General features: G+C 45.0%; 1 protein-coding gene across 5 annotated transcripts in view; it reads left to right on the top strand.

The window, feature by feature from the left end:
• Positions 1 to 23,597, top strand: part of DEPTOR (DEP domain containing MTOR interacting protein) — a 153,040-nt gene that overhangs the window by 113,286 nt on the left and 16,157 nt on the right. For all 5 annotated transcript variants that reach the window (XM_068234933.1, XM_068234930.1, XM_068234931.1 and 2 more), the window contains 2 exons: positions 17,162 to 17,338; positions 20,700 to 20,834. In XM_068234933.1, coding sequence (XP_068091034.1) covers positions 17,162 to 17,338; positions 20,700 to 20,834 — 312 coding nt within the window. The remainder of the gene's footprint in view (positions 1 to 17,161; positions 17,339 to 20,699; positions 20,835 to 23,597) is intronic.

Raw genomic sequence — 23,597 nt, 5'->3', positions numbered from 1 at the left:
AGACCACGAAGTGCTCGCAGGATGTGAAAATTTACCAGGGCAACAGTGCTGAACGACGGCCTGGATGGAGGATCAGGATGGCTCAATAGTATCCAGAGCTTTCCCTCTTCTCAGGGAAGAATTTTTAACTTGAAATTAGTCTCCTTATTTCATGTTCATAATTTATTATACAGCTATTGTGCATCAAAATGTTACCCAAATCTCTACGTTCAAATGTACTGTGGCCACCAGATTATGAGCAGGAAGTGGCTGGGGAGACGTATGAAGGTGGAGTTGGAGTGTTAGCAGGAGCAGATGGGAGCAGGGAAGCAGTAGCCGTGCAGGAAGCGGCTGGGAAGACATATGAGGGTGGAGTTGGAATGTTTAGCAGGAGCAGAGTGGAGCAGGGATGCAGTAGCAGAGCAGGTTGAACTCGATGGACGTATGTCTTTTTTTCAACCCAAATAAATAAAACTATGTAAGGAAGTGGCTAGGAAGACATATGAAGGTGGAGTTGGAATGTTTAGCAGGAGCAGAGTGGAGCAGGGATGCAGTAGCAGAGCAGGAAGTGGCTGGAAAGACATATAAAGGTGGAGTTGGAGTATTTAGCAGGAGCAGAGTGGAGCAGGGAAGCAGCAGCAGAGCAGGAAGTGGCTGGGAAGACATATGAGGGTGGAGTTAGAATGTTTAGCAGGAGCAGAGTGTAGCAGGGCAGTAGTAGCAGAGCAGGAAATGGCTGGGGAGACATATGAAGGTGGAGTTGGAGTGTTTAGCAGGAGCAGAGTGTAACAGGGAAGCAGTAGCAGAGCAGGAAGCAGCTGGGAAGACATATGAAGGTGGAGTTGGAGTGTTTAGCAGGAGCAGAGTGGAGCAGGGAAGCAGCAGCAGAGCAGGAAGCAGCTGGGAAGACATATGAAGGTAGAGTTGGGGTGTTTAGCAGGAGCAGAGTGAAGCATGGAAGCAGCAGCAGAGCAGGAAGTGGCTGGGGAGACATATGAAGGTAAAGTTGGGGTGTTTAACAGGAGCAGAGTGAAGCAGGGAAGCAGTAGCAGAGCAGGTTGAACTCGATGGACGTATGTCTTTTTTTTTCAACCCAAATAACTATGTAACTATGTAAGGAAGTGGCTAGTGGCTAGGAAGACATATAGAGGTGGAGGTGGAGTTGGAGTGTTTGGCAGGAGCAGAGTGGAGCAGGGCAGCAGTAGCCGTGCAGGAAGCTGCTGGGAAGGCATATGAGGGTGGAGTTGGACTGTTTAGCAGGAGCAGAGTGGAGCAGGGATGCAGTAGCAGAGCAGGAAGTGGCTGGGAAGACATATGAGGGTGGGGTTGGAGTGTTTAGCAGGAGCAGAGGGGAGCAGGGAAGCAGAACAGGAAGTGGCTGGAAAGACATGTGGAGGAGAAGTTGGAATGTGGCGCGCAGGAAGTGACTTTTATATTGGTAGGTGAACAGAGGCGCCAGAAGGATAAAAGTACATAAAATTTTTTAAAAAATTGCTAGGAGGAAGTGGTGGACTCGCCTCCGTTAAAGCAGACACCAAGGACTGTGAATATATAGATATAAACATTTATTGAAAATACCCCAAAGATGCAACGCGTTTCGCGGGCACAGCCCACTTCTTCAGGCAATAAGCAGGGGATAAACAACAGCAACACCTCTGTGGAGGTGCTCTGCTTGCTATAACTGAATTGCTGTTGTTTATCCCCTGCTTATTGCCTGAAGAAGTGGGCTGTGCCCGCGAAACGCGTTGCATCTTTGGGGTATTTTCAATAAATGTTTATATCTATATATTCACAGTCCTTGGTGTCTGCTTTAACGGAGGCGAGTCCACCACTTCCTCCCAGCAATTTTTTAAAAAAAATGTATGTACTTTTATCCTTCTGGCGCCTCTGTTCACCTACCAATATATTTAGGTCCACCCCAGGTGGAGGGGTGATCTACCCCCTTTCTTCCTATCTACAGAGAGCGACTTCTTAATCCTGAGTGAGGACAGGTCTAATCTCCTCACCTGCCTAATGAGTGGTTACCTAGGTGGTAACCCGTGTTTGTGAGTATTACCATCTCACTGTTTCATTTATCCAATCAATTTTGACATACTACACCATATTGGGCTCTCGATTTCTCTTCAACTTTAGGAAGTGACTTTTGTGCAGTCTGCTGCAGGTAAACAATGGGAGGTACTGCAAGGTCACATACAGTTTCAGAAGCAATATATATAGCGCCTTATCTTTGCATTAGTGATAAAGGCGGAATTCTGAAACTCATTCAGAAATTCCTTTTATAATCACCGTTGAAGCAATGTTATTATAAGGCTCACACAAATGTAAAACCGATGCGCACCACTTCAAAAAAGCAACAAAATAAACAAAGAATGCCTCTTGCTATTGTCTGGGCTCTGCCAAGCATGAGTAAAAACATTGGGAACTCGCAGTGAATTCATGCTGCCCCGCTTGTTTCCAGTCCCGCCCTGTGAGTATTTACTGCAGCTGGCTGCCAAGTCCTAGGCTCTGATTACATGTTGGTTGTTCATTAACTGGAATGGAGATGTTGTTGAGGCGCAGAGTCTGGATTCCCAGAACGTGGAAAACATCGTCTTTCTCAGAATTCCTGACGATCGCAGCAGCCCCTCCCACACCTCTATAATACAGACGTGAGACTACAGGAAACAGAGAGGGCTCAGATTTCCCTCTGTGTCTAAAAGTCCATGCCCGTAACACATTTTCGGATTTTTTTTTTTATGCGACAAACAATATTTTTTGCGATATTGCGTAACATTGCTTCATGAAAATTCATTAAAATGAAGCTGAACTCTTGGACAGGACAGAAAGAAAACAAAGAGAAATTCCCCCTCATCTTGACTAATCACAACTGTAATTTGATCTCTCAGCTTTGTCATCTGACTGCCATGGCAGAGCAGCTAATTAGTAAACACAGGATTTTAAACCTATGACTACTTTCTTGAAAGCAGGAAGCAGACACACTGCAGATTTATTGCAGGACACCCCATTCAAGCTTCTTTCACAATGGAGCATTTTCATTGCGGTGTGTTACCCTTTTTTTTTTTACTGTAGGGTAACGCAAAAGCAATAAAAACCTATGGGGCATAGCAGACCTACAACGGAGCAATCCGACTTGCTGCAAGTAGACAAGACATGACACAGAACACTTATATTGCGCTTTTCTCCTGGCGGACTCAATGCACCAGAGCTGCAGCCACTAGGGCGCATTCTATAGGCAGTAGCAGTGTTAGGGAGACTTGCCCACGGTTTCCTCACTGAACAGGAAGAGCTGAGATATGAACTCAGGTCTCCTGTGGCAGAGCCCTTAACCAGTACACAACCAACCTGATTTACCGCGTGTTATCGGCGACCACTCACGGCGATAGGATGCTGGTTAGCATCGCACATGCGCGGGAACATATTTTGTCTATGCACTTCCTATTTCCACCAAAGGAAATGAGCGCTAGAGAGACTCATTTCTGCCTTGCCTTGCAACCAGATTAGAGATTACCGCGGAAATCCCTAAAGGCTATAGTGTAGCTGAGATAAACTTTTACTCCTTGCATAATTGTGTTCCTTTCATATAGTTTATAGGGCATTCCTCAAGCCAAATCCGTTTTTTGTTTCGTTTCAATACGCCCAATTCCCTATAAACTAAACAAGCCACGCCCACAGCTTCTCCAGAGTGCCTTGGCACTCTTAGCCTTAGTAGCAAGGGCTTATGGGAGCTCAGTCTGGGCAGGAGGAGGAGGTTGCTAGCCAGAGATTTCAGAGGCAGAGGGGAGGAGTGGGGAGTGGGAGATACAGATCAGCTTGCCTGTGTGTAATGTGACAAACAGAACATGGCTGCCCTCATTGTATCACGGGAATAAATAATCATAAACTGTTGAAGCTGTTTGCAGCTAGATTTGCTGAGTAAACTATCTAAACTTTAGAAAAGATATATAGACAAGTTACTTGTTATAGTAACAGTGGCTTGCAAAAGTATTCGGCCCCCTTGTAGTTTTCAACATTTTGTCACATTACTGCCACAAACATGAATCAATTTTATTGGCATTTCACATGAAAGACCAACACAAAGTGGTGTACACGTGAGAAGTGGAACGAAAATCATACATGATTCCAAACATATTTTACAAATAAATAACTGCAAAGTGGGGTGTGCGTAATTATTCAGCCCCTTTTGGTCTGAGTGCAGTCACTTGCCCATAGACATTGCCTGATGAGTACTAATGACTAAATAGTGTGCACCTGTGTGTAATCTAATATCAGTACAAATACAGCTGCTCTGCGACAGCCTCAGAGGTTGTCTAAGAGAATATTGGGAGCAACAACACCATGAAGTCCAAAGAACACACCAGACAGGTCAGGGATAAGGTTATTGAGAAATTCAAAGCAGGCTTAGGCTACAAAAAGATTTCCAAAGCCTTGAACATCCCACGAAGCACTGTTCAAGCGACCATTCAGAAATGGAAGGAGTATGGCACAACTGTAAACCTACCAAGACAAGGCCATCCACCTAAACTCACAGGCCGAACAAGGAGAGCGCTGATCAGAAATGCAGTCAAGAGGCCCATGGTGACTCTGGACAAACTGCAGAGATCTACATCTCAGGTGGGGGAATCTGTCTATAGGACAACTATTAGTCGTGCACTGCACAAAGTTGGCCTTAATGGAAGAGTGGCAAGAAGAAAGCCATTGTTCACAGAAAAGCATAAGAAGTCCCGTTTGCAGTTTGCCACAAGCCATGTGGGGGACACAGCAAACATGTGGAAGAAGGTGCTCTGGTCAGATGAGACCAAAATGGAACTTTTTGTCCAAAATGCAAAACGCTATGTGTGGCAGAAAACTAACACTGCACATCACTCTGAACACACCGTCCCCATTGTCAAATATGGTGGTGGCTGCATCATGCTCGGGGGGTGCTTCTCTTCAGCAGGGACAGGGAAGCTGGTCAGAGTTGATGGGAAGATGGCTGGAGCCAAATACAGGGCAATCTTGGAAGAAAACCTCTTGGAGTCTGCAAAAGACTTGAGATTTGGGCGGAGGTTCACCTTCCAGCAGGACAACGACCCTAAACATAAAGCCAGGGCAACAATGGAGTGGTTTAAAATAAAACATATCTATGTGTTAGAATGGCCCAGTCAAAGTCCAGATCTAAATCCAATCGCGAATCTGTGGCAAGATCTGAAAACTGCTGTTCAGAAACGCTGTCCATCTAATCTGACTGAGCTGGAGCTGTTTTGCAAAGAAGAATGGGCAAGGATTTCAGTCTCTAGATGTGCAAAGCTGGTAGAGACATACCCTAAAAGGCTAATTGCAGCAAAAGGTGGTTCTACAAAGTATTGACTCAGGGGACTGAATAATTACACACACCCCACTTTGCAGTTATTTATTTGTAAAAAATGTTTGGAATCATGTATGATTTTTGTTCCGCTTCTCACATGTACACCACTTTGTATTGGTCTTTCACGTGGAATTCCAATAAAATTGATTAATGTTTGTGGCAGTAACGTGACAAAATGTGGAAAACTTCAAGGGGGCCGAATACTTTTGCAAGCCACTGTAGTTTATCATCATTTAGCATCCGCTTTAACGTTACAGTGCGATGCGATCATCCGATCACAAAGCACCTATAACACCGGTTAGAGGTGTAAAACTGTCCTTAGGGTCATCAGAGGCTGCTGTACACAGATTTTCGGCAGATGCGGCCTTGGCTGAGAACCATCTAGTGTCTGTACAGTGCTTTAGTCCTCCCTATGAGACTTGCCTCTGGACGGGGTGCTACTTTATCCTTCACAGCGAGTGCTTATGGTTCCCTTTCCTGGCTCATGCAGAGCATTGTCACAGTGCAGACACTTTTCTGAGTCAGTGCAGATTTATCCCCTGCGCACTGCTCTGCCTGTGCTGTACAAATCTCAATTTCCGTCCACAAATCTCTATATTGTTGCGCTGAATCATTCTAATCCCTCTAAAATGCAGCCATTCCGGGAACTACAATTGGCTCAATTATCCATTCAGCCGCCATGAAGAACGGAAGGTTTTTTCAGAGTGTATAATTAGTGAGAGCACTATCCACTGTCCTCACTGCCGTACCTCTTTACTGCCATTATTATAGCTAATGCTTACTGACTTTAAAAAAAAAAGTTTTACTTTATAAGTTCACTAGTAGACACAAGCCCGTTTAAAAACGGGATCTAGGTCTGTTTTTTTACAGCACACGTGCTTGCCGCTCGTGCGTGCGCACGCACCCGTCGGCCTGGCTCACTGGCCCCATCCTCAAGTCCCAACACCTGTCTGGGTCCGTGCTGCGCACATGCGCAGTAGCGAACAGCACGGACCCAGCAACACAGAGACGGTGTACGCAGGGACACTTGTCGCTTATTAGGTAGGATAAGGTGTAGAACTTATAAAGCAGGGGTAGGGAACCTATGGCTCGGGAGCCAGATGTGGCTCTTTTGATGGCTGCATCTGGCTCACAGTTAGGGGTTGATTCACTAAGCTACACTGCTCAAGCAGCCCAGTTTAGTGAGATAGGGACTGTAGGTTTGTTCTTAACCTGAATCTGTTCTTAAGTCGGAACATTGTGCCATCTTTGTCTTTGTACCTCCTTTGTGCCTCCAGTGTCCCCCTCTGTGTCACCTCTGCCCTCTGTACCTGCTTGTACAAGTTTAAAAGCCATTTTTTCTTTGAATTTTTTTAAAATAGATTTTCTCAAAAACTACAATTCCAATTTGAAATTTTTTTTTTACTTGTACCCATGGAAACACAGCATCCATGCCGTTCCTATCGGCGGGTCGTTCATAAGTCGGGAATTCGTAAGTCGGGGACTACCTGTATAGATATAGGAAGGGTTTCTAATGCTGTGACCTGGAAAATGACAGTAAAAATGTGTATCATTCATAATTTGCTGCATTCTATATGTCACCAATTCCTTTAAAATATAACAAAAAGGAGTGGAAAAATTATGCATATTTTTTTGAAAAAGCAATAATAAGAAATATTACAAATGAACAGTTTGTTTTTTCCTAGCCACATCTTCTGGTCTTTACACACAGCCAATGAGATGCAGGCATATCAATACAGGTATATCAGTCAGAAAAGTGTTTGCATCGCGCTGCAATGAACTCAGTGGGTGAGACAATTTGGGGTTTGCAGGAAGGGGAGGCGTTAGGACTGCGCTGATGGCTCCAGGTTCAATAACTGCAAGCTCTGTGGCTGAACAGTGTACATGACTCTGCCAATGAAGACTGTCAGGAGGTTAAAGGTTGGGTTTGCACAGTTAGGTTGCGGGGGAGGTAAGTATAGTTTAACAACACAGATTTCTGGAAATGGACTTTTAGAAATTAAATTTAACCCCCCCCCCCCCCCCAATGTGCACTAGCACATGATTTTACTTTTTTTTTTTAGACCTGCTTGGTAACAATGGATGGAGAGGGCAGCCCTAATTCACATGAAAATGATCAGAAATGTTTTTAGCATGTGTTCTCGGTTGTCAAACTTTAGAAACTTTTGAGTATAAATATAGTTCTCCGATGCATATGTACCCAGCAGGTTTGCTCTCTGGCTGTTTTCCTTCCGGGGTTTTGCATAAGGCAGGAGGGGTGTGTAGCAGACCGGGCGATCACAATGCTGCACGTGGTGCTTTGTGGTTGAGCAGTGATGGGTTTTGGTTCCCTTTCTTGTTATCGCTGCCTGAGTCATCAATTGGTGTGACATGTGGCCATTCTCCCGCGATGAGTAAACAGAAGCCTCGAGGGTTACACAAAACACTCGCCAAACAGAAGGAAGTTACGAAAACTCATTGAATGGTTTTATATACACTCAGTGGCTGTGTTACTGCCGGGATGTACAGCGGTATAAAGTCTCTGATGTGAATGCAAGCTGTCCTAGATCTGTAAAAAAAAAAAGTTCTCACTGCTGGTGTAAACACATGACTGCTACCACATAAACGCTAATAAGCTTTCAGCAACCTTCACTGTGTTCTGCTATGACCAAGGGGACATAGGGGGGTTTTCTTCTGTGATTCTTGTAGAGACCAAGAATACCTAGGCAAGAAGTAGGGAGAGACCGGGACCCCAATGGTGCAGTATCGTCAGGTATAGGGAGGATAAAATCATATAGATATATACTCACAAAGGTGGGTTGCAGTTCCTGCAACCAACGTATAAGCCTGCAGGCAATTAACTGTCCCCGCTCGGTACTCCAGGTCCTGCTGGATACTGGACGGTAGTACGATACTAAAAACTGCAAAGCTATTACTTTAAAATGAGATCTGACTGGTAATAGGTAGGATGGAGATGCCCAATGTGTGTTCTATTTTAGTGTTTAAAATATAAATAAAAAAGAGAACTAATAGCTTACCTCTGCAGACGATATAGACACCAGTTCAACTGTAAAAATGTTTATCCACGGGTCATGGCCCACTTCCTCAGGTCAATACAAAACGCCTTCATAGCAAAGGGGATTTTAGATTAGATTAGAGGTGGCTACACTCTATCCCCTATGCTATCAAGGCATTTTGTATTGACCTGAGGAAGCAGGCCATGACCCGTGAAACGTATTGTCAGATTGCTTTTTGCATAAACATTTTTCCAGTTGGACTGGTGTCTATATCTTCTGGAGAGGTAGGCGATTACCTAAATTTTTTAACATTGGGCGCCTCCATCCTACCCATGACCCAGGTGAGACTCGCAAATGTTTGCCACCTAATAGCAGACCATTTTTAACTGCTTGCCAACCTCCTCACGCCATTTGTCGTAAAGTGCTGGGGGTGGGGTGTTGCAGGAGTTCACGCGCGCCAAGTGGCGCGTATCTCCGCTTGAATCATCAGTCTCGCCGCTCCCGCTAGGAGAATGTTAGACGGAAAAGCTGCGATCTACTGCAGCGCTGTACTGGGGACAGCCGTGTCACTCGCCGATCCCCTGGGGAGGCACAAGAGCGATCGGCTGTCTTAGGCTGGCGGGAGGAGGGAGGGATTAAAAAAAAAAGACAAATTTATTTAAAATAAACAAATTAAACAAAAAAAAAACATCGCAGGAGTGATCAGAACCCACCAACAGAAAGCTATGTTGGTGGGCAGAAAAGGGGAGGGGGATCACTTGTGCGCTGAGTTTTGCGGCCCTGCATCGAGGCCTTAGCCCTACAGGGGCCTGAAGTGTAAAAATAGCCTGGTCACTAGGGGGTGTAAGCCTGTGGTCCTGAAGTCCTGAGGTCCCGTTGTCCCTACTATAGCTGGTTGGTTGGCTGAAATGAACAATATCTGGTCACTGGAAGCCATCGCACAGGAATCACAATAGTCGGCTCTTGTGGGCCATCTTTGTGGAATCAGATGAGGGTAAGGCCATTCCTGGCATATAAAGCAAACCTGAAGCGAAAATAAATGTATGAGGTAATGATAACTACACATGCAATTGTGTGTGTAGTACAGCTAAGAAATAGAATATTAGTAGCAAAGGAAAGAGTCATCATAAGAGTCGCACTATGTGTGAATGTCGGAACACGGTGGCTCGCAGGCAGCAGGGGGAAAGGGGGTGGTGCTATGCATATGACCCTGCGGGTGCACTCTGCCACAGGGCCATATGTTTCTCATTTTTTGCGGTGGGATACGTCAGGAGCACCGCATGCCCCTTTCATCCACAATCAGTCCTAGTCGGGCCTGGATTTACATCACCGAAGCCTATAGGCATAGATGTCCTTGCACCTTAGACTTCACCCTGAATCACACCAGAAACAAGCATGCAGCTAATCTTGTCAGATATGTCAAAAATGTCAGAAACACCTGATCTGCCGCATGCTTGTTGGGGGTCTAGCATACCTCCCAACTTTTGAAGATGAGAAAGAGGGACACTTAAGCCACACCCATGCCACACCCCTGATCACGCCCCCATCATACCCCTAGTCATGCATACGATAAAAATTTAATGTGAAAAATATGTTGTTTTATAATTCAAACCACTCTGGTCCTTTCTATCCTGGTTCATTTTACATCATATTAACATTTTAAAATTAGTAATATATCAATTTAAAGGGTGGGAATAAAGTCAATCAAACACACTTTTTAGTAGAAATATATATACAGGGGCGTAGCAATAGGGGGTGCAGAGGTAGCGACCGCATCGGGGCCCTTGGGGCAGAGGGGCCCCGAAGGGCCCACCCTCAATTACAGAATTAGCTCTCTATTGGTCCTGTGCTCATAATAATCACTTCTATAGATACTTTGAACAGTGGTAATCATTAACAAGCTGCTCCCCATCCCCTTCTTGCACCTCTGGCACTGTAGTTGCCATTGGCAGGTTTTGGTCCGCCGTATCAATTGTTATGTATAGAGTGCTTGGGGGGCCCCATTGTAAAACTTGCATCAGGGCCCACAGCTCCTTAGCTACACCACTGTATATATATATATATATATATATATATATATATATATATATATATATATATATATATATATACAGTGGGTTGCAAAAGTATTCGGCCCCCTTGAAGTTTTCCACATTTTGTCACATTACTGCTACAAACATGCATCAATTTTATTAGACTTCCACGTGAAAGACCAATACAAAGTGGTTCTCATGTGAGAAGTGGATCGAAAATCATACATCATTCCAAACATTTTTTACAAATAAACAACTGCAAAGTGGTGTGTGCGTAATTATTCGGCCCCCTGAGTCAATACTTTGTAGAACCACCTTTTGCTGCAATTACAGCTGCCAGTCTTTTAGGGTATGTCTCTACCAGCTTTGCACATCTAGAGACTGAAATCCTTGCCCATTCTTCTTTGCAAAACAGCTCCAGCTCAGTCAGATTAGATGGACAGCGTTTGTGAACAGCAGTTTTTAGATCTTGCCACAGATTCTCGATTGGATTTAGATCTGGACTTTGACTGGGCCATTCTAACACATAGATATGTTTTGTTTTAAACCATTCCATTGTTTCCCTGGCTTTATGTTTAGGGTCGTTGTCCTGCTGGAAGGTGAACCTCCGCCCCAGTCTCAAGTATTTAAGCTTGGAAATGTCATTTGCTCATTGTCTGTTGTTGCGAATACTTCACAGTGCTAGCGCTCATACATTAGTCAGATCCGTGTGTGCTTTGATCCGGCAGGACCCCGGGGATTTCACACTAGACTAGGATTATTATTATTTGTAAATTGATATTAATGTGTATGACCTCTTGCCTGTTCCTCTGATTACTCTCTACCTTACGATTCTGTACCTTTACCTATCTGATCTGTTGCTGACTCCTGCCTGAATACCTACTACGAGTTAGCCTTACGATTCTGTACCTCTGCCTATCTGATCTGCTGCCGACTCTTGCCTGTATACTCACTACGATTTTGCCTAACGATTTTGTACTGCTATATGACCGATCTGTTACCGACTCTGACCGTACGACCACTCCTTGCTAAAGTGATAGCCCCTGCCACTAGGGCTATCACTTTCCTCAGTTACTGAATTATTACGGTGCACCTAATCACGCGTGATCACACTCTGAATAAAATACTGACTTCTGTACTGAAAAAGCTAGTACTGATTATCAGATCCATTACTGATCATTACAGAAATACTTTGGCCTGAGCATGCACAGTTTGCCAAGGCTGTAATGCTTGCGCTGTGTGGATCGGTGCACAGCTGCAGCACGCATAGCTACATGATAAGTTTTTCAATTTGTTCTGTTTCAAAGGTATTACTAATACTTTACACTAGTCAGCGCGGCCTTGTAAATTTGCCTCATTCACTTTAGGATTCAGTCTGGCTTTTATGCCTTTATCTGATGAGACCACATTTGTCTCTCATTTGTTATTAGTTCACAACGCTTCCCATTCATTGTGGATTGACCCCACTGGTCCTGCTGGCCTTTTGGGACTGAATGAGGCTGGCGACGCAGACACAGCCCTGGGTGGTGAGGCACGCAAGCGCCGGTACCAAAAAACGGGGGAAAAAACCCCAACCCTGGACTTTACTGAAGGAATAATAGATTGCTGAATGGGCTTCTGGCACTCATGATTGAAAGTGAAATGTAAAAGGGATGAAAAGGTTACTGGTTGGAAAGCTTAGCGGAGAGCGGGAACATTGTGTTCTTCTGTGTAAATAATAGATCAGTGGCTGGAGGGAGACTCGCGCATTGTACGACAGCTGTGATGTACTGTAGCGTTCCCCACTCTTTCATGCCTTCCTGTCAACCAAACTTCTTCTCAGCGTTTAAAGATTCCAGCGTTGGTCTTGAGTCTGCCCCGCGAGGATTCAGCATGTAAAGCGCTGTAAGGCAGATGTTTTTTTTTTTGGCGTATAAACACGGCTGTCACAGTCCTGTGTGGAATAAAACAGAAATACAAAACCAGGAGCTGCTTTCTGGAATAACCACCTGTCAGATTGATCAAGTTGGCTACAGCTGAACATTAGCTGAAGAACGCAGACCAGCATTATTGAATACCTGAGGGATACGGAGGCTGCCATATTTATTCCCTTTTAAACAATACCAGTTGCCTGCCAGCCCTGCTGAGCTATGTGGCTGCAGCTATGTCTGAATCTTACCAGAAACAAGCATGCAGCTAATCCAATCAGATCTGACAATAATGTCAGAAACTCCTGATCTGCTGTATGCTTATTCAGGGGCTATAGCTAAAAGTATGGTGAACCGCTGGTAAAATGGCACCCTATCCCTATTTCTTCAGTTGTCCTTTTAAGTACACTTGAAATGAGAGGGATATAGTGGCTGACATATTTATATTGTTTTAAACAATACCAGTTGCCTGTAAATCCTGCCAATCTTTTTGGCTGCAGTAGAATCTGCATCACACACCTGAAATAAGCATATTGCCTATCCAGTCACACTTAGGCCTGGTGAACACCAAAACCCGCTAGCAGATCCGCAAAATGCTAGCAGATTTTGAAACGCTTTTTCTTCTTTTTCTGTAGCGTTTCAGCTAGCGTTTTGCGTTTTTGTGAAGCGTTTTTGGTGTAGTAGATTTCATGTATTGTTACAGTAAAGCTGTTACTGAACAGCTATTGTAACAAAAAACGCCTGCAAAACCTCTCCGAACTGCCGTTTTTCAGAGCGGTTTGCGTTTTTCCTATACTTAACATTGAGGCAGAAACGCATCCGCAATCCAAAATCTGCAGCAGCCCGGGAGTATGCGTTTCTGCAAAACGCCTCCCGCTCTGGTGTGCACCAGCCCATTGAAATACATTACCCTAGCGGATCCGCACCCGCAAGCGGATCGCAAACCGCAACAGAACCGATCTGGTGTGCACTAGGCCTTAAGGCCCCGTTCACATTGCACGCGTTCCCGTCCGCATTTCGGGAACGCGTGCGGGATGCCGACACGCACGACATTAGACAGTGCATAGAGTGCACTGTCTGATGTTCACACTGCATGCGTTCCGGACCTGTGCGGTCCGGGAACGCATGCTGCACGCGTTTCCTAGCAAAACGCGCGGCTGTCCCATTCACTTTCAGTGAATGGGATCAGCCACGCAACGCACAGAGATGCACATGACGTGCGTTCCTGTGCGTTGTGTTCTGAACGGAACGCGCCTGCGTTCTGTGATGTGAACAGGGCCTTAGAGATGATTTTTTTTTAATGTTCTGTTTAAAATTTTAAAAAACTTTTTAGCACTCTGCAATAGAAAAAGTACCAAAAAGTAGGTGAAAAAAGTACTGTCAAAATGTTTCTATTTTCTCGCTTGCTGGTGCCTTGAATTGCACTTTATTGATAAGATGTGTACATATCACCTTGGAGAAAAAGTGAACTGGATCAGGCCCTTATGCTGGGAATACACGGTTCGTTTCTGCCGCTCTATTCTCCTCTTGATCGTTTTTGCTGCTCGATTCTGCAGTCTATTCTCTTATTTTCCGCTCGTTTTTCTTATCTTTTTTCCATTCATTTCTTTCAGAAATCGAGCAGCGAAAGGATAGAAAGGGAGATCGGACATGTCGGAAATTATCTATCGAACCATCTAATCACCTCAAAAACAAACTGTGTATTCCCAGCATTAAATGGCTCGATTGATAATTTCCGAAAAGTCCGATCACCCGCCGGATCGATTCCGCGCTCGATACCCTCTCACTTCTGCTGTGTTTTAAGGTGCCCGCTAACGGTGCTATTTTCATGAAAGAATCCCCGAGCGATTAAATGAATGCATTGGGAAATAAAATGACCCAATACATCGATTATATCACAAGCAATGAACCAATATACTCCCTATCCATCACAACCGATTATAAAAAACTTTTTTTTCGATTGACTAAATTGTCGTTGTATGATCACCTTTAGAATCATCCGCAGTGGTTTTGTAACATCAACGAGATTTATTTTCTGCCAATCCGATCACAGTTATCTGATCGATCGGGCATTTCTTCGCTGAAAATTGTACCATTAGTGGGCACCTTTAGGGATAAGCGCACAAAATAACGGATTTCGATTTTAGCATCAGAATTTTACAATTTCAAGTTGAATATTGGAAAGTCACAGAATTCTGACGCATAAATTCCAAACATTACCCAGAACAAATCATTTTCCCCGTATGTTCCCAATATTCAGAAACACTGAACACTAGATGAATATTTAAAAAAAAATGTAATTAAAAAAAAAGTGGTAATCATTATGTTATTTTCACTGCAGTTCCTCTTTAAGATGTATCATTAAGAAAGTATTTTTGTTTTTATTTTTGTTTTTTTGCAAAATCTCAAGCAAGAAACTAAAATCAAAAACAACAAAACTTCTTGTCCTCTTAGGCTACTTGCACACCAAGACGTTGCGTTAGGTGCCACGTTAAGGTCGCATAACGTGCACCTAACACAACGTATGGTGCTGCAAGAGCCGACGGTAGAGTGAGCCGCGTTAGGCGGCTCTATCCCTATAAGGTCTCCCAGAGTGGCGCTGATTGGCCGGCGGGACCACGTGATGCGGAGCGAGACACTCCGCATCACGTGGTCCCGCCGGCCAATCAGCTGCCACCAGTGCAGTGAATATTAAGTAGCCATGTGCGCGGCTACTGTAGCTGGCTCTCCCCGCCCCCCACTGAGCATGTGCAAACAGTCTAACGCTGCTATAGCAGCTCTAACGCCGTAGCATGCTGCACTTTCGGGAGAACTTGCAGCGTTACATGTAACGCAACGTGGGCTGTGTGAACAGCCCACTTGTGTTACATTGCTGTGCGTTGGGGGAGCGTTACAGGCGCACTAACGTGCGCCTGTAACGTCCCTGTGTGTAAGCAGCCTTAAAGGACCACTATCGCGAAAAAAGTAGGCAGTTAAAGTGACTCTGTAACAAAAATTACAACGTTTTTTCTACCATCCTACAAGTTCCTAAACGTATTCTAATGTGTTCTGGCTCACTGCAGCACTTTGTACTATTACAGTCTCTGTAATAAATCAATGTATCTTTCCCCTGTCAGACTTGTCGGCCTGTGTCTGGAAGGCTGCCAAGTTCTTTAGTGCTGGTCTGTTCCTCTATGCACACTCTAGTGTGTGTTTTATTTACATAAGCCAGCAGCTTCTCTGCTATCTTATCAGTGATAGAAGAGTGCTGGATAAAAATCCTCCTGTTAAGGCAGCCATACACTGGTCGATGTGCCATCAGATCGACCAGCTGACAGATCCCTATCTGATCGAATCTGATCAGATAGGGATCGTATGGCTGCCTTTACTGCAAACAGATTGTGAATCGATTTCAGCCTGAAACCGATCACAATCTGTTCAGCTGCTCCTGCCGCCTGCCCCCCCCCCCCCCTGCATACATTACCTGATGCGGGCTCCCGGGCGTCTTCTCGGCATCTTCTCAGCGCTGCACCCGCTCCATCCCGGCGCTTCCTGTGTCACTCCGTGACCAGGAAGTTCAAATAGAGCGCCCTCTATTTGAACTTCCTGGGTCACTGCAGTGACCCAGGAAGCGCCGTAATGGAGCGGGTGCAGCGCTGAGAAGATGCGGAGAAGACGCCCGGGAGCCCGCATCAGGTAATGTATTTTTCATCGGATCGGCCGCCGCTAGCGACGCGCACTTTACCCGCGGGCGATCGAGGGTAATTTCCCGCACGGCGCGATCGACGGACCGATCCGATTTCGGGAGGAAATCGGATCGTCGGCGGCGTTTACCGCGAACGATTGGCAGCAGATTCGATCCCAGGATCGAATCTGCTGTCGAAACGGCCGGGAATCGGGCCAGTGTATGGCCACCTTTAGGCTGTGAAAGTAGCTGGCTGACACATACTGAGGGATTACAAACACAGGCAAAGGCAGAGCTGTCTGCAGGAAGCCTGTAATGTTCAGTGCATGAGAGAAGAAGGGGACAGAAGGTAAACACACACAAGTGATCTCTTGAGATTCAGAAGTAAGGCTGTGTACAGCCTGCTTGTGTATGGATGTATTTTCTATGTGTGGGCATATTGTACATCAATCTACGTCCTGTTTTGGTGGCCATTTTGTTTGTTTATAAACAAACTTTTTAAAACTGTTTTTGACTACTTTTAATGCGGCGGGGAGCGGCGAAATTGTGACAGAGGGTAATAGGAGATGTCCCCTAACGCACTGGTATGTTTACTTTTGTGCGATTTTAACAATACAGATTCTCTTTAAAATCTGACAGAACCGACAGGTTTTGGGCCAGTCCATTTCCACGTGGGAGATTCTCAGGGTTTTCTTTGTTTTCAACTGCATTTCCTGAACAGCAGCTGCAAAGTCTAACTGACAAAATAGTGTGCAAGTGAGTAGGGAGGCCGGCTGGTACCTTACTATTTTGGCAGTTAAACTGCCGTTTAGGAAATGCTGTTAACAAAGAAAACCCTGAGGGCCCATTCACACCTCAAGGCAAACCGCTAGCGTTTTTTAAAAACCGCTGCAGCATGTAACACATGGCTAGCGATAACCGCAAACGTGTTACATGCAGCGGTTTGCCGGCGATTAGCGTTTAGCGATTAGCATGCATAGCACCACTAATCGCGATCGCGCCAAAACCACCGCGTGTCCAGTGATTTTTCCATGTTAATCGTAGGAAAATCACTCCCGCAAAACAGTTTTGCGATTTTAGATGTGAACGGGGCCTAAAACATTACACTAAACCATCAGTAGACTAAAAACCCATCTGTAGACTAGTCTAAACTGCTTAGTGAATTGAGGCCTATAGTGTTGGCATTGCCACATTTTTAGGCCACAGGACTCATCATGTTGTTTTTCCCCCCTTTACAGTGGCCAACAAGAGACATTTCACAGACAGCGGGCATCTATACCAGTTCCGCACCAACTTCCGGCGCAGAAGGCGACTGATGGAACTGCTGATGAAGAGACCTCAGAACATTCTGGAGAACCAGGACAGTCCATTCTGCCTTCGGAAGCAGAGTCAGGACAGGACCAATTTTAACTCCGGTAACATCAGTGGTTTTTGCAATCATTTGACTTTCACACTGGCATTACCGCATTCACTCTGGTATTAAAAACAGTTTGTTTAACGGAATGAATACGGAACAGATTTTTTTGGATTAATGCTTTTGTATAAATAGGTAAAAAATCCTGTTTTACCTTCTTACCTGGGAGAGGGCTGAAATTGAGGATCGCCTTGTTAACCACTTGACGACCAGGGGATTTTCCCCTTACCTGTGCTGCATGGGCTCTTCAGCCCACAGCACAGATCGTCTTTTCAGCAGGGCGATCAGACTCCCCCCTCCCTTTTTTTCCCCACTAGGGGGATGTCCTGCTGGGGGGGTCTGATCGCCGCCGGGTACTTGGGTTTTGCGGGGGGGGGGGCTCCTCAAAGCCCCCCTCCGCAGCACTATTCTGCCCTTTCCGTCCTTCCCTCCCTCCCCTCCGTGCTGTGGGCGGCGCAGGACAGAGATCCGTCCTGCGCCGCCTCTAATAGGTTTTAGCCTATCAGATGTCGGCGATCCCTGGCCAATCAGAGGCCGATCTCCTTTACGGCGCAGCAGCGCCGTATTGATGTAAACAGCGGGGATTTCTTCCCCACGTGTTCACAATTAGCCTGCGAGCCGCGATCGGAGGCTCGCAGGCTATTCACGGAGACACCCTCCGTGAACTGACAGCGGCCGTTTCTCCATGGAATCACCACTTCGACCTGCCGACGCCTATCGGCGTTAGGCGGTCGTTAAGTGGTTAAAGCATACCCAATGTGACATGATAAGAGACTTGTGTATACAGTGCTAAGCCTACAAATAATGAGGCAGTGTTCCTTTTTTTTCATTTTCTGCCTGAAAGAGTTAACATTTAGGTATGCAAGTAATGGTTTCTCTCAAACAGGACTTAAAGGGGCACTACAGCGAAAAACTGTAAAATTTAAAATATGTGCAAACATATACAAATAATAAGTAAATTTTTTCCAGAGTAAAATGAGCCATAAATTACTTGGACTAGTCCAAAACCTGTCACTTCTGTCAGATTTCTACTGCCTACTGTAAGTGACGGCAACATAGGAGAAAAGTAATTGATGGCTCATTTTTCTCTGGAATAAATGTACTTCTTATTTGTCTATGTTTGCACATATTTTAAATTTTACTGTTTTTCACTGTAGTGCCCCTTTAAGGTGGCAATACACTTATAGATTTGCAGCAAATTCGACCATTAAATACATTTCTGTAAGATGCCTGTCAAGTTGAATCTGAAAGGAATCTATCTGAATCTTTCTACACTAGGGACAGATTTCCATTACATTTCAGAATGAAATCGATTGGAAATCGATCTAAATGCATTGTTGGACCATAATGCTGGGAATACACAATGCGTTTTTGCAGCAGATAGATGGTTCGATAGATAATTTCCAACATGTCCGATCTCACGTGTGATCGTTTTGCTGCTCGATTTCTCATAGAAGTGAATGGAAAAAGATAAGAAAAACAAGCGGAACATATGAGAATCGAGTGCAGAATCGAGCGGCAAAAACCACCAAGCAGAGAATCGAGCGGCAGAAACGCATTGTGTATTCCCAGCATTAGATTTAATGCAACTCTATGGGCCGTCGATCTGTTGCCAGCAGCAGATCGACCTAGATTTTCCATCCAGTCAGATCAAATCGATTTAAATTGGCCGCAAAACGATCGATCGGCTGGTCCCATAGAATCAATATCAATTCAGAATCGATCGAATGACGTGAACAGTAGTCAATTCCTGTGCGATTGACCGATATCTTGCATCCTGCTCGAGCGACTACACTGGCCGATTTGACATGATATCAGCCACTTTTCAGCAGTTGGGCATACTGGAACATAGTCGATTATCTCTCGATTCTATAAAATGATTGAATCAAATGGTCGATCAGGCTAGGTTCACAGTGGGACGTTGCGTTTAGGGGACGTTATAGGGCACATAACCAGCCCCTAACGCAACGCCTGGTGCTCTCTGATGTGGACATCAGAGTGAGCCGCGTTGTGCAGCTCACTCTGGCGTCCGTGATGCGTACTCTTGGACGCATGCTGCATCACGTGGTCCCGCCCGGGCAATCGCCGCACAGAGTGGCCGCTCCAGGATGTAAACACTGCACGTCACTGAGTGCAGTGAATATTATTTAGCCATGTGCCCGGCCGCTCTCCCCTCCTCCCCAACATGACTGAGCATGTGCAAACAAGAACGCACAGCATGCAGCACTTTGCAGCGTTACAATGTAACGCAACGTGGGCACTGTAAACAGCCCTTTGATTTTTCATTACTGTGCCATGGGGCTGCGTTACAGGCTGCACTAACGTGCGCCTGTAACGTCTCACTGTGAATCTAGCCTCATACAGCCAAATCGCTAGATGTATGACCACAATGGGTAGAGACACACGCACACTAATCAAATAAGCCATTCCGTTAGCAAGTACCTAAAGGTGTACACAAACTATAATCAAATTAGCTATCAGAGAACCGGTAATAAAATGGGGGAATAAATTGGGAAGTCTCTCTAGAGTACAGCAGTGTATATGTGTTATGCCTGCTACACACCATGCAATTCTCCATCAGATCTACGGTAGAATCAATTATTACCAACAGGTCCAATCTGATTTCTGATCTTTTTTCACTGATTGATTGATTTTGTATAGAAATGATCAGAAAATCGATCGGAAAATTGGTCAGGAAAACGATCGGAAATCAGATCTGACCTGCCAGGAATAATTGATTCGACCCATCTATTTGATGGGAAATTGCATGGTGTGTACCAGGCATAAGAGAGTCCAGACTTCCGAATTATCTATCTTCTTATACGTAATGTGTACCTGTCATGAAATGACCCCAAGCATTTATACTTACTCTCTTGCTGTCCTTCTGGGCCGCCCTGTTCTCCTGAAGTCCTTTCCAGTAAATTTCCCAGTTGCGCTCAATTGCGCTCCGCTGCACATGTGCTGCCCTTGCTGCGCGCCGCTCCAATTGCGAACAGTGGACAGTAGCGTTCTGCCTAAGCAAAGTTCGCTAACACTATTAACTGCTCGGGTGCACAACGCCCCTAGCCATAGGTGCATGGCCAGGGCCGCACATGCGCAGTAGTCAGCATCTACCAGAGCAGACTGCAGAGGGGACCGGACTGACATTGAGTGAGCCCATGGCCTACAGGGGGGTAAAGGTAGTTTCATCCCAGGTCTCCTTTTAAAGGCCACCTGAATTGAGAGGGATATGCTGGCTCGCTGGGAGTGATGTGCATCTGAATGTTGAGCACCTGATTTCAGAGTATAAATGTGATTGGATCTCTGCCTAGAGTTGTGTGACCAAAGCCTAATCTTGCTTTGCATTATTTATTGTTACACAGTGAGCCCCAGCAATGAGGTGAGGGGCGTGGCGGTCCGGAGAAGCAGTATGACCAGCAGCGGGAGTAGCGGTTACTTCAGCAGTAGCCCCACCCATAGCCACAGCCCGCCTGTGGTAATGTGCAACCCCAGATCTGGTGAGTACTCTAAATGGACCCATTGGACTGCAGTGTTTCACATCTTTTAAAGGGGCACTATGGCAAAAATTGTAAAATTTAAAATACGTGCAAACATAAACAAATAAGAGGTATGTTTTTTTTCCCACAGTAAAATGAGCCATAAATTACTTTTCTCCTATGTTGCTGTCACTTACAGTAGGTAATCGAAATCAAATCAGACAGAAGACAGAAGTGACAGGTTTTGGACTAGTCCATCTCTTCATAGGGGATTCTCAGCAAGGCTTTTATTCTTTATAAAGATATTCTCTAAAAATGATTTAAACAATGATGCTTGGCCAGCTTCCCTGCTCTCCACACAGTTTTTTGGCAGTTGGACAGAGCAACTGCCATTCACTAAGTGCTTTTGAAAATAAATAAATCCCTGAGAATCCCCTATGAAGAGATGGACTAGTCCAAAACCTGTTGCTTCTGTCAGATTTCTACTACCTACTGTAAGTGACAGCAACATAGGAGAAAAGTAATTTATGTCTCATTTTACTCTGGAAAAATGGTACTTCTTATTTGTATATGTTTGCATATATTTAAATTTTACAATTTTTCGCCATCGTGCCCCTTTAATAGTTTTGCTCACTGCAAAGTGTCAGAGTCTCAAAGTATTTCTTGTCTAAACATTAATTTTTCAGCTTACAGGAAAAAGCAGCAGTCAGGAGAGAGGGAGGAGACTGGATAAAGTGCACTCCCATGCATCATTTTTGTTATGCAAAGATCATGTAGCTTTGTTTTTAGGAAAGCAAAATAGGATTTAGGTTTATTTTTTTCTCACACTGTTGCACTGGTACAGTGGTTAAGCAAGGCACATGTATTAAAATCTGGGGGAAAGTTCATATACTTTAAAGTGACCTAGACTCACAAATTGGTATGAAGGTTGTCACCTCTGAGTTGGGGGCCTTTGGGTGTGCCAAACAATATCTTAAAGCAGACCTAAACTCAAAACCTACTCTCTGCTCTAAAAGATAAGCAAAAGCATAATGACCTTTAAAGAAAAATATTTCTTTGCTACAGCTTATAGAGCTCTTACAGAGAGCTTGCAGTGTGGGTTCTTCCTGGGAGCACGGAAAGGGTTAACCTCCTGGGTTTGCATATTTTAACTTGGCAGAGTCGGAAGACAGCTCACAGCTCAAATTATTTTGTTTACTTGCTGATAAGGGAAAACTGAACAAGCTGTTCTCTATAAACACACACAGGGTGGATTTCTCAGTGTTTTTCCTGTTTTCTGTGCTCTAAAGGCAACTGATCCCCTGCAATAAAAACATTCAAAATGAAACCTCCCCATTAGGGTGGTCTGTAATGTCGTGTGCCGTTGGGGAGGTGGGGGTCTTGGTGAGCTTCACTACTTACCTACAGGGTGCTGCTCCTCTGGCACCTGGCGGGTAAGTGTCACACGCACCTGCCGCAATGCATGCCAGGAGATGTAGTCCTCGAATCTCCTGTAGTTCACGGATGGGAGAATATCTCTGTATTCGCGTCCATGAACTACAAGTAGTTCTATATAAGTAATGATGCTCCAACATTCATATTGGAATTACTGTCCCTTTAAATGTCATGGTCTTTAGCCTGGGCTTGTTACCCTGCTATGTAGGCTTTCTCCCTCCCTGGCCCTGCAGAGCATGCAGGAAACCTGCCAAGGCTCACAGCATTCCTCTGCTAAGTGTTTGTCAATCAGCAGACATAAGCAGGGGGGCTGTTAGCCTGATACACAATGTTGTGCAATGTGCTTATCCTGTGTCTTCTGCAATGCTACACTCTGTTCCCAGAGATAAGAGACACAGACCACAGTACTGGCTCAGGCAAAAGCACTCTACATATAAACTAGTGCGAAGTAAATAGGTACATTGGGGGATGGTCTGTAAAGATTTCACTTACCTTATACGAACTTCTTTACAGTGAAAACTTGCTTTTTGCACCTCCAAATATTTTTCATAAAAACTTGCAATTGCAATTTTTTCAGATAGCAAAATATACATAAGTAGCCTCCCCCCATAGATAGCCAGATGTGCCCCCCAGTATAGGGTAGCCAACCACCCCAAATACTGCCAGATGTGCCCCCCCTATAAGGTAGTCTCCCTCCTATAGATAGCCAAAGGTCCCCCCCAGTATAAGGTAGCCTCCCCACCATAGATAGCCAGATGTACCCTCCAGTATGTAATAGCCAGATGTACCCTCCAGTATGTAATAGCCAGATGTACCCTCCAGTATGTAATAGCCAGATGTACCCTCCAGTATGTAATAGCCTCCTATGTATGCACTGAAACCAAAAATTTGATTCTGTGTCGATCGAAATTATGTGAACATCATGCGATTTCCTTAAAGGAAACCAGAGGTGAAGGAATAAAAAAGTTTTATACGTACCTTTGGCTTCCTCCAGCCCTCTTTGCGCTGAAAAGTCCCTCGCCGTCCTCCTCCACTGCCTGCAGCCTCCGCAATCCATCCCAGTAACGGATGGAGTTCAGAGCGTACTACGCATGCGCTCCTGTCCCCAGGAGAGTTCTGCGCCTGCGCAGCAGTACTACTGCGTCTGCGCCGATTTGACGATTTACTGGGCAGATTGCGGAGGAATGCGACAAGGGAGCAGTCAGCTTAAAGGGAACCAGAGACGAAGCACCCTTATGTATTTTACCATATATATCAATGGGAACATGACAGTAAACACCTACCCTTCTCTCCGTTTCATTTTTCTCTGCTAAATCTGCCTGTTATCAGCCCAGATAAGAATCCCCGACT

The sequence above is a fragment of the Hyperolius riggenbachi genome, chromosome 5, assembly GCF_040937935.1.
Source record: "Hyperolius riggenbachi isolate aHypRig1 chromosome 5, aHypRig1.pri, whole genome shotgun sequence".
Classification (NCBI taxonomy): Eukaryota; Metazoa; Chordata; class Amphibia; order Anura; family Hyperoliidae; genus Hyperolius; species Hyperolius riggenbachi.
The sequence above is the reverse complement of the archived record's forward strand: the minus strand, read 5'-3'. Positions and strand labels throughout refer to the sequence as shown.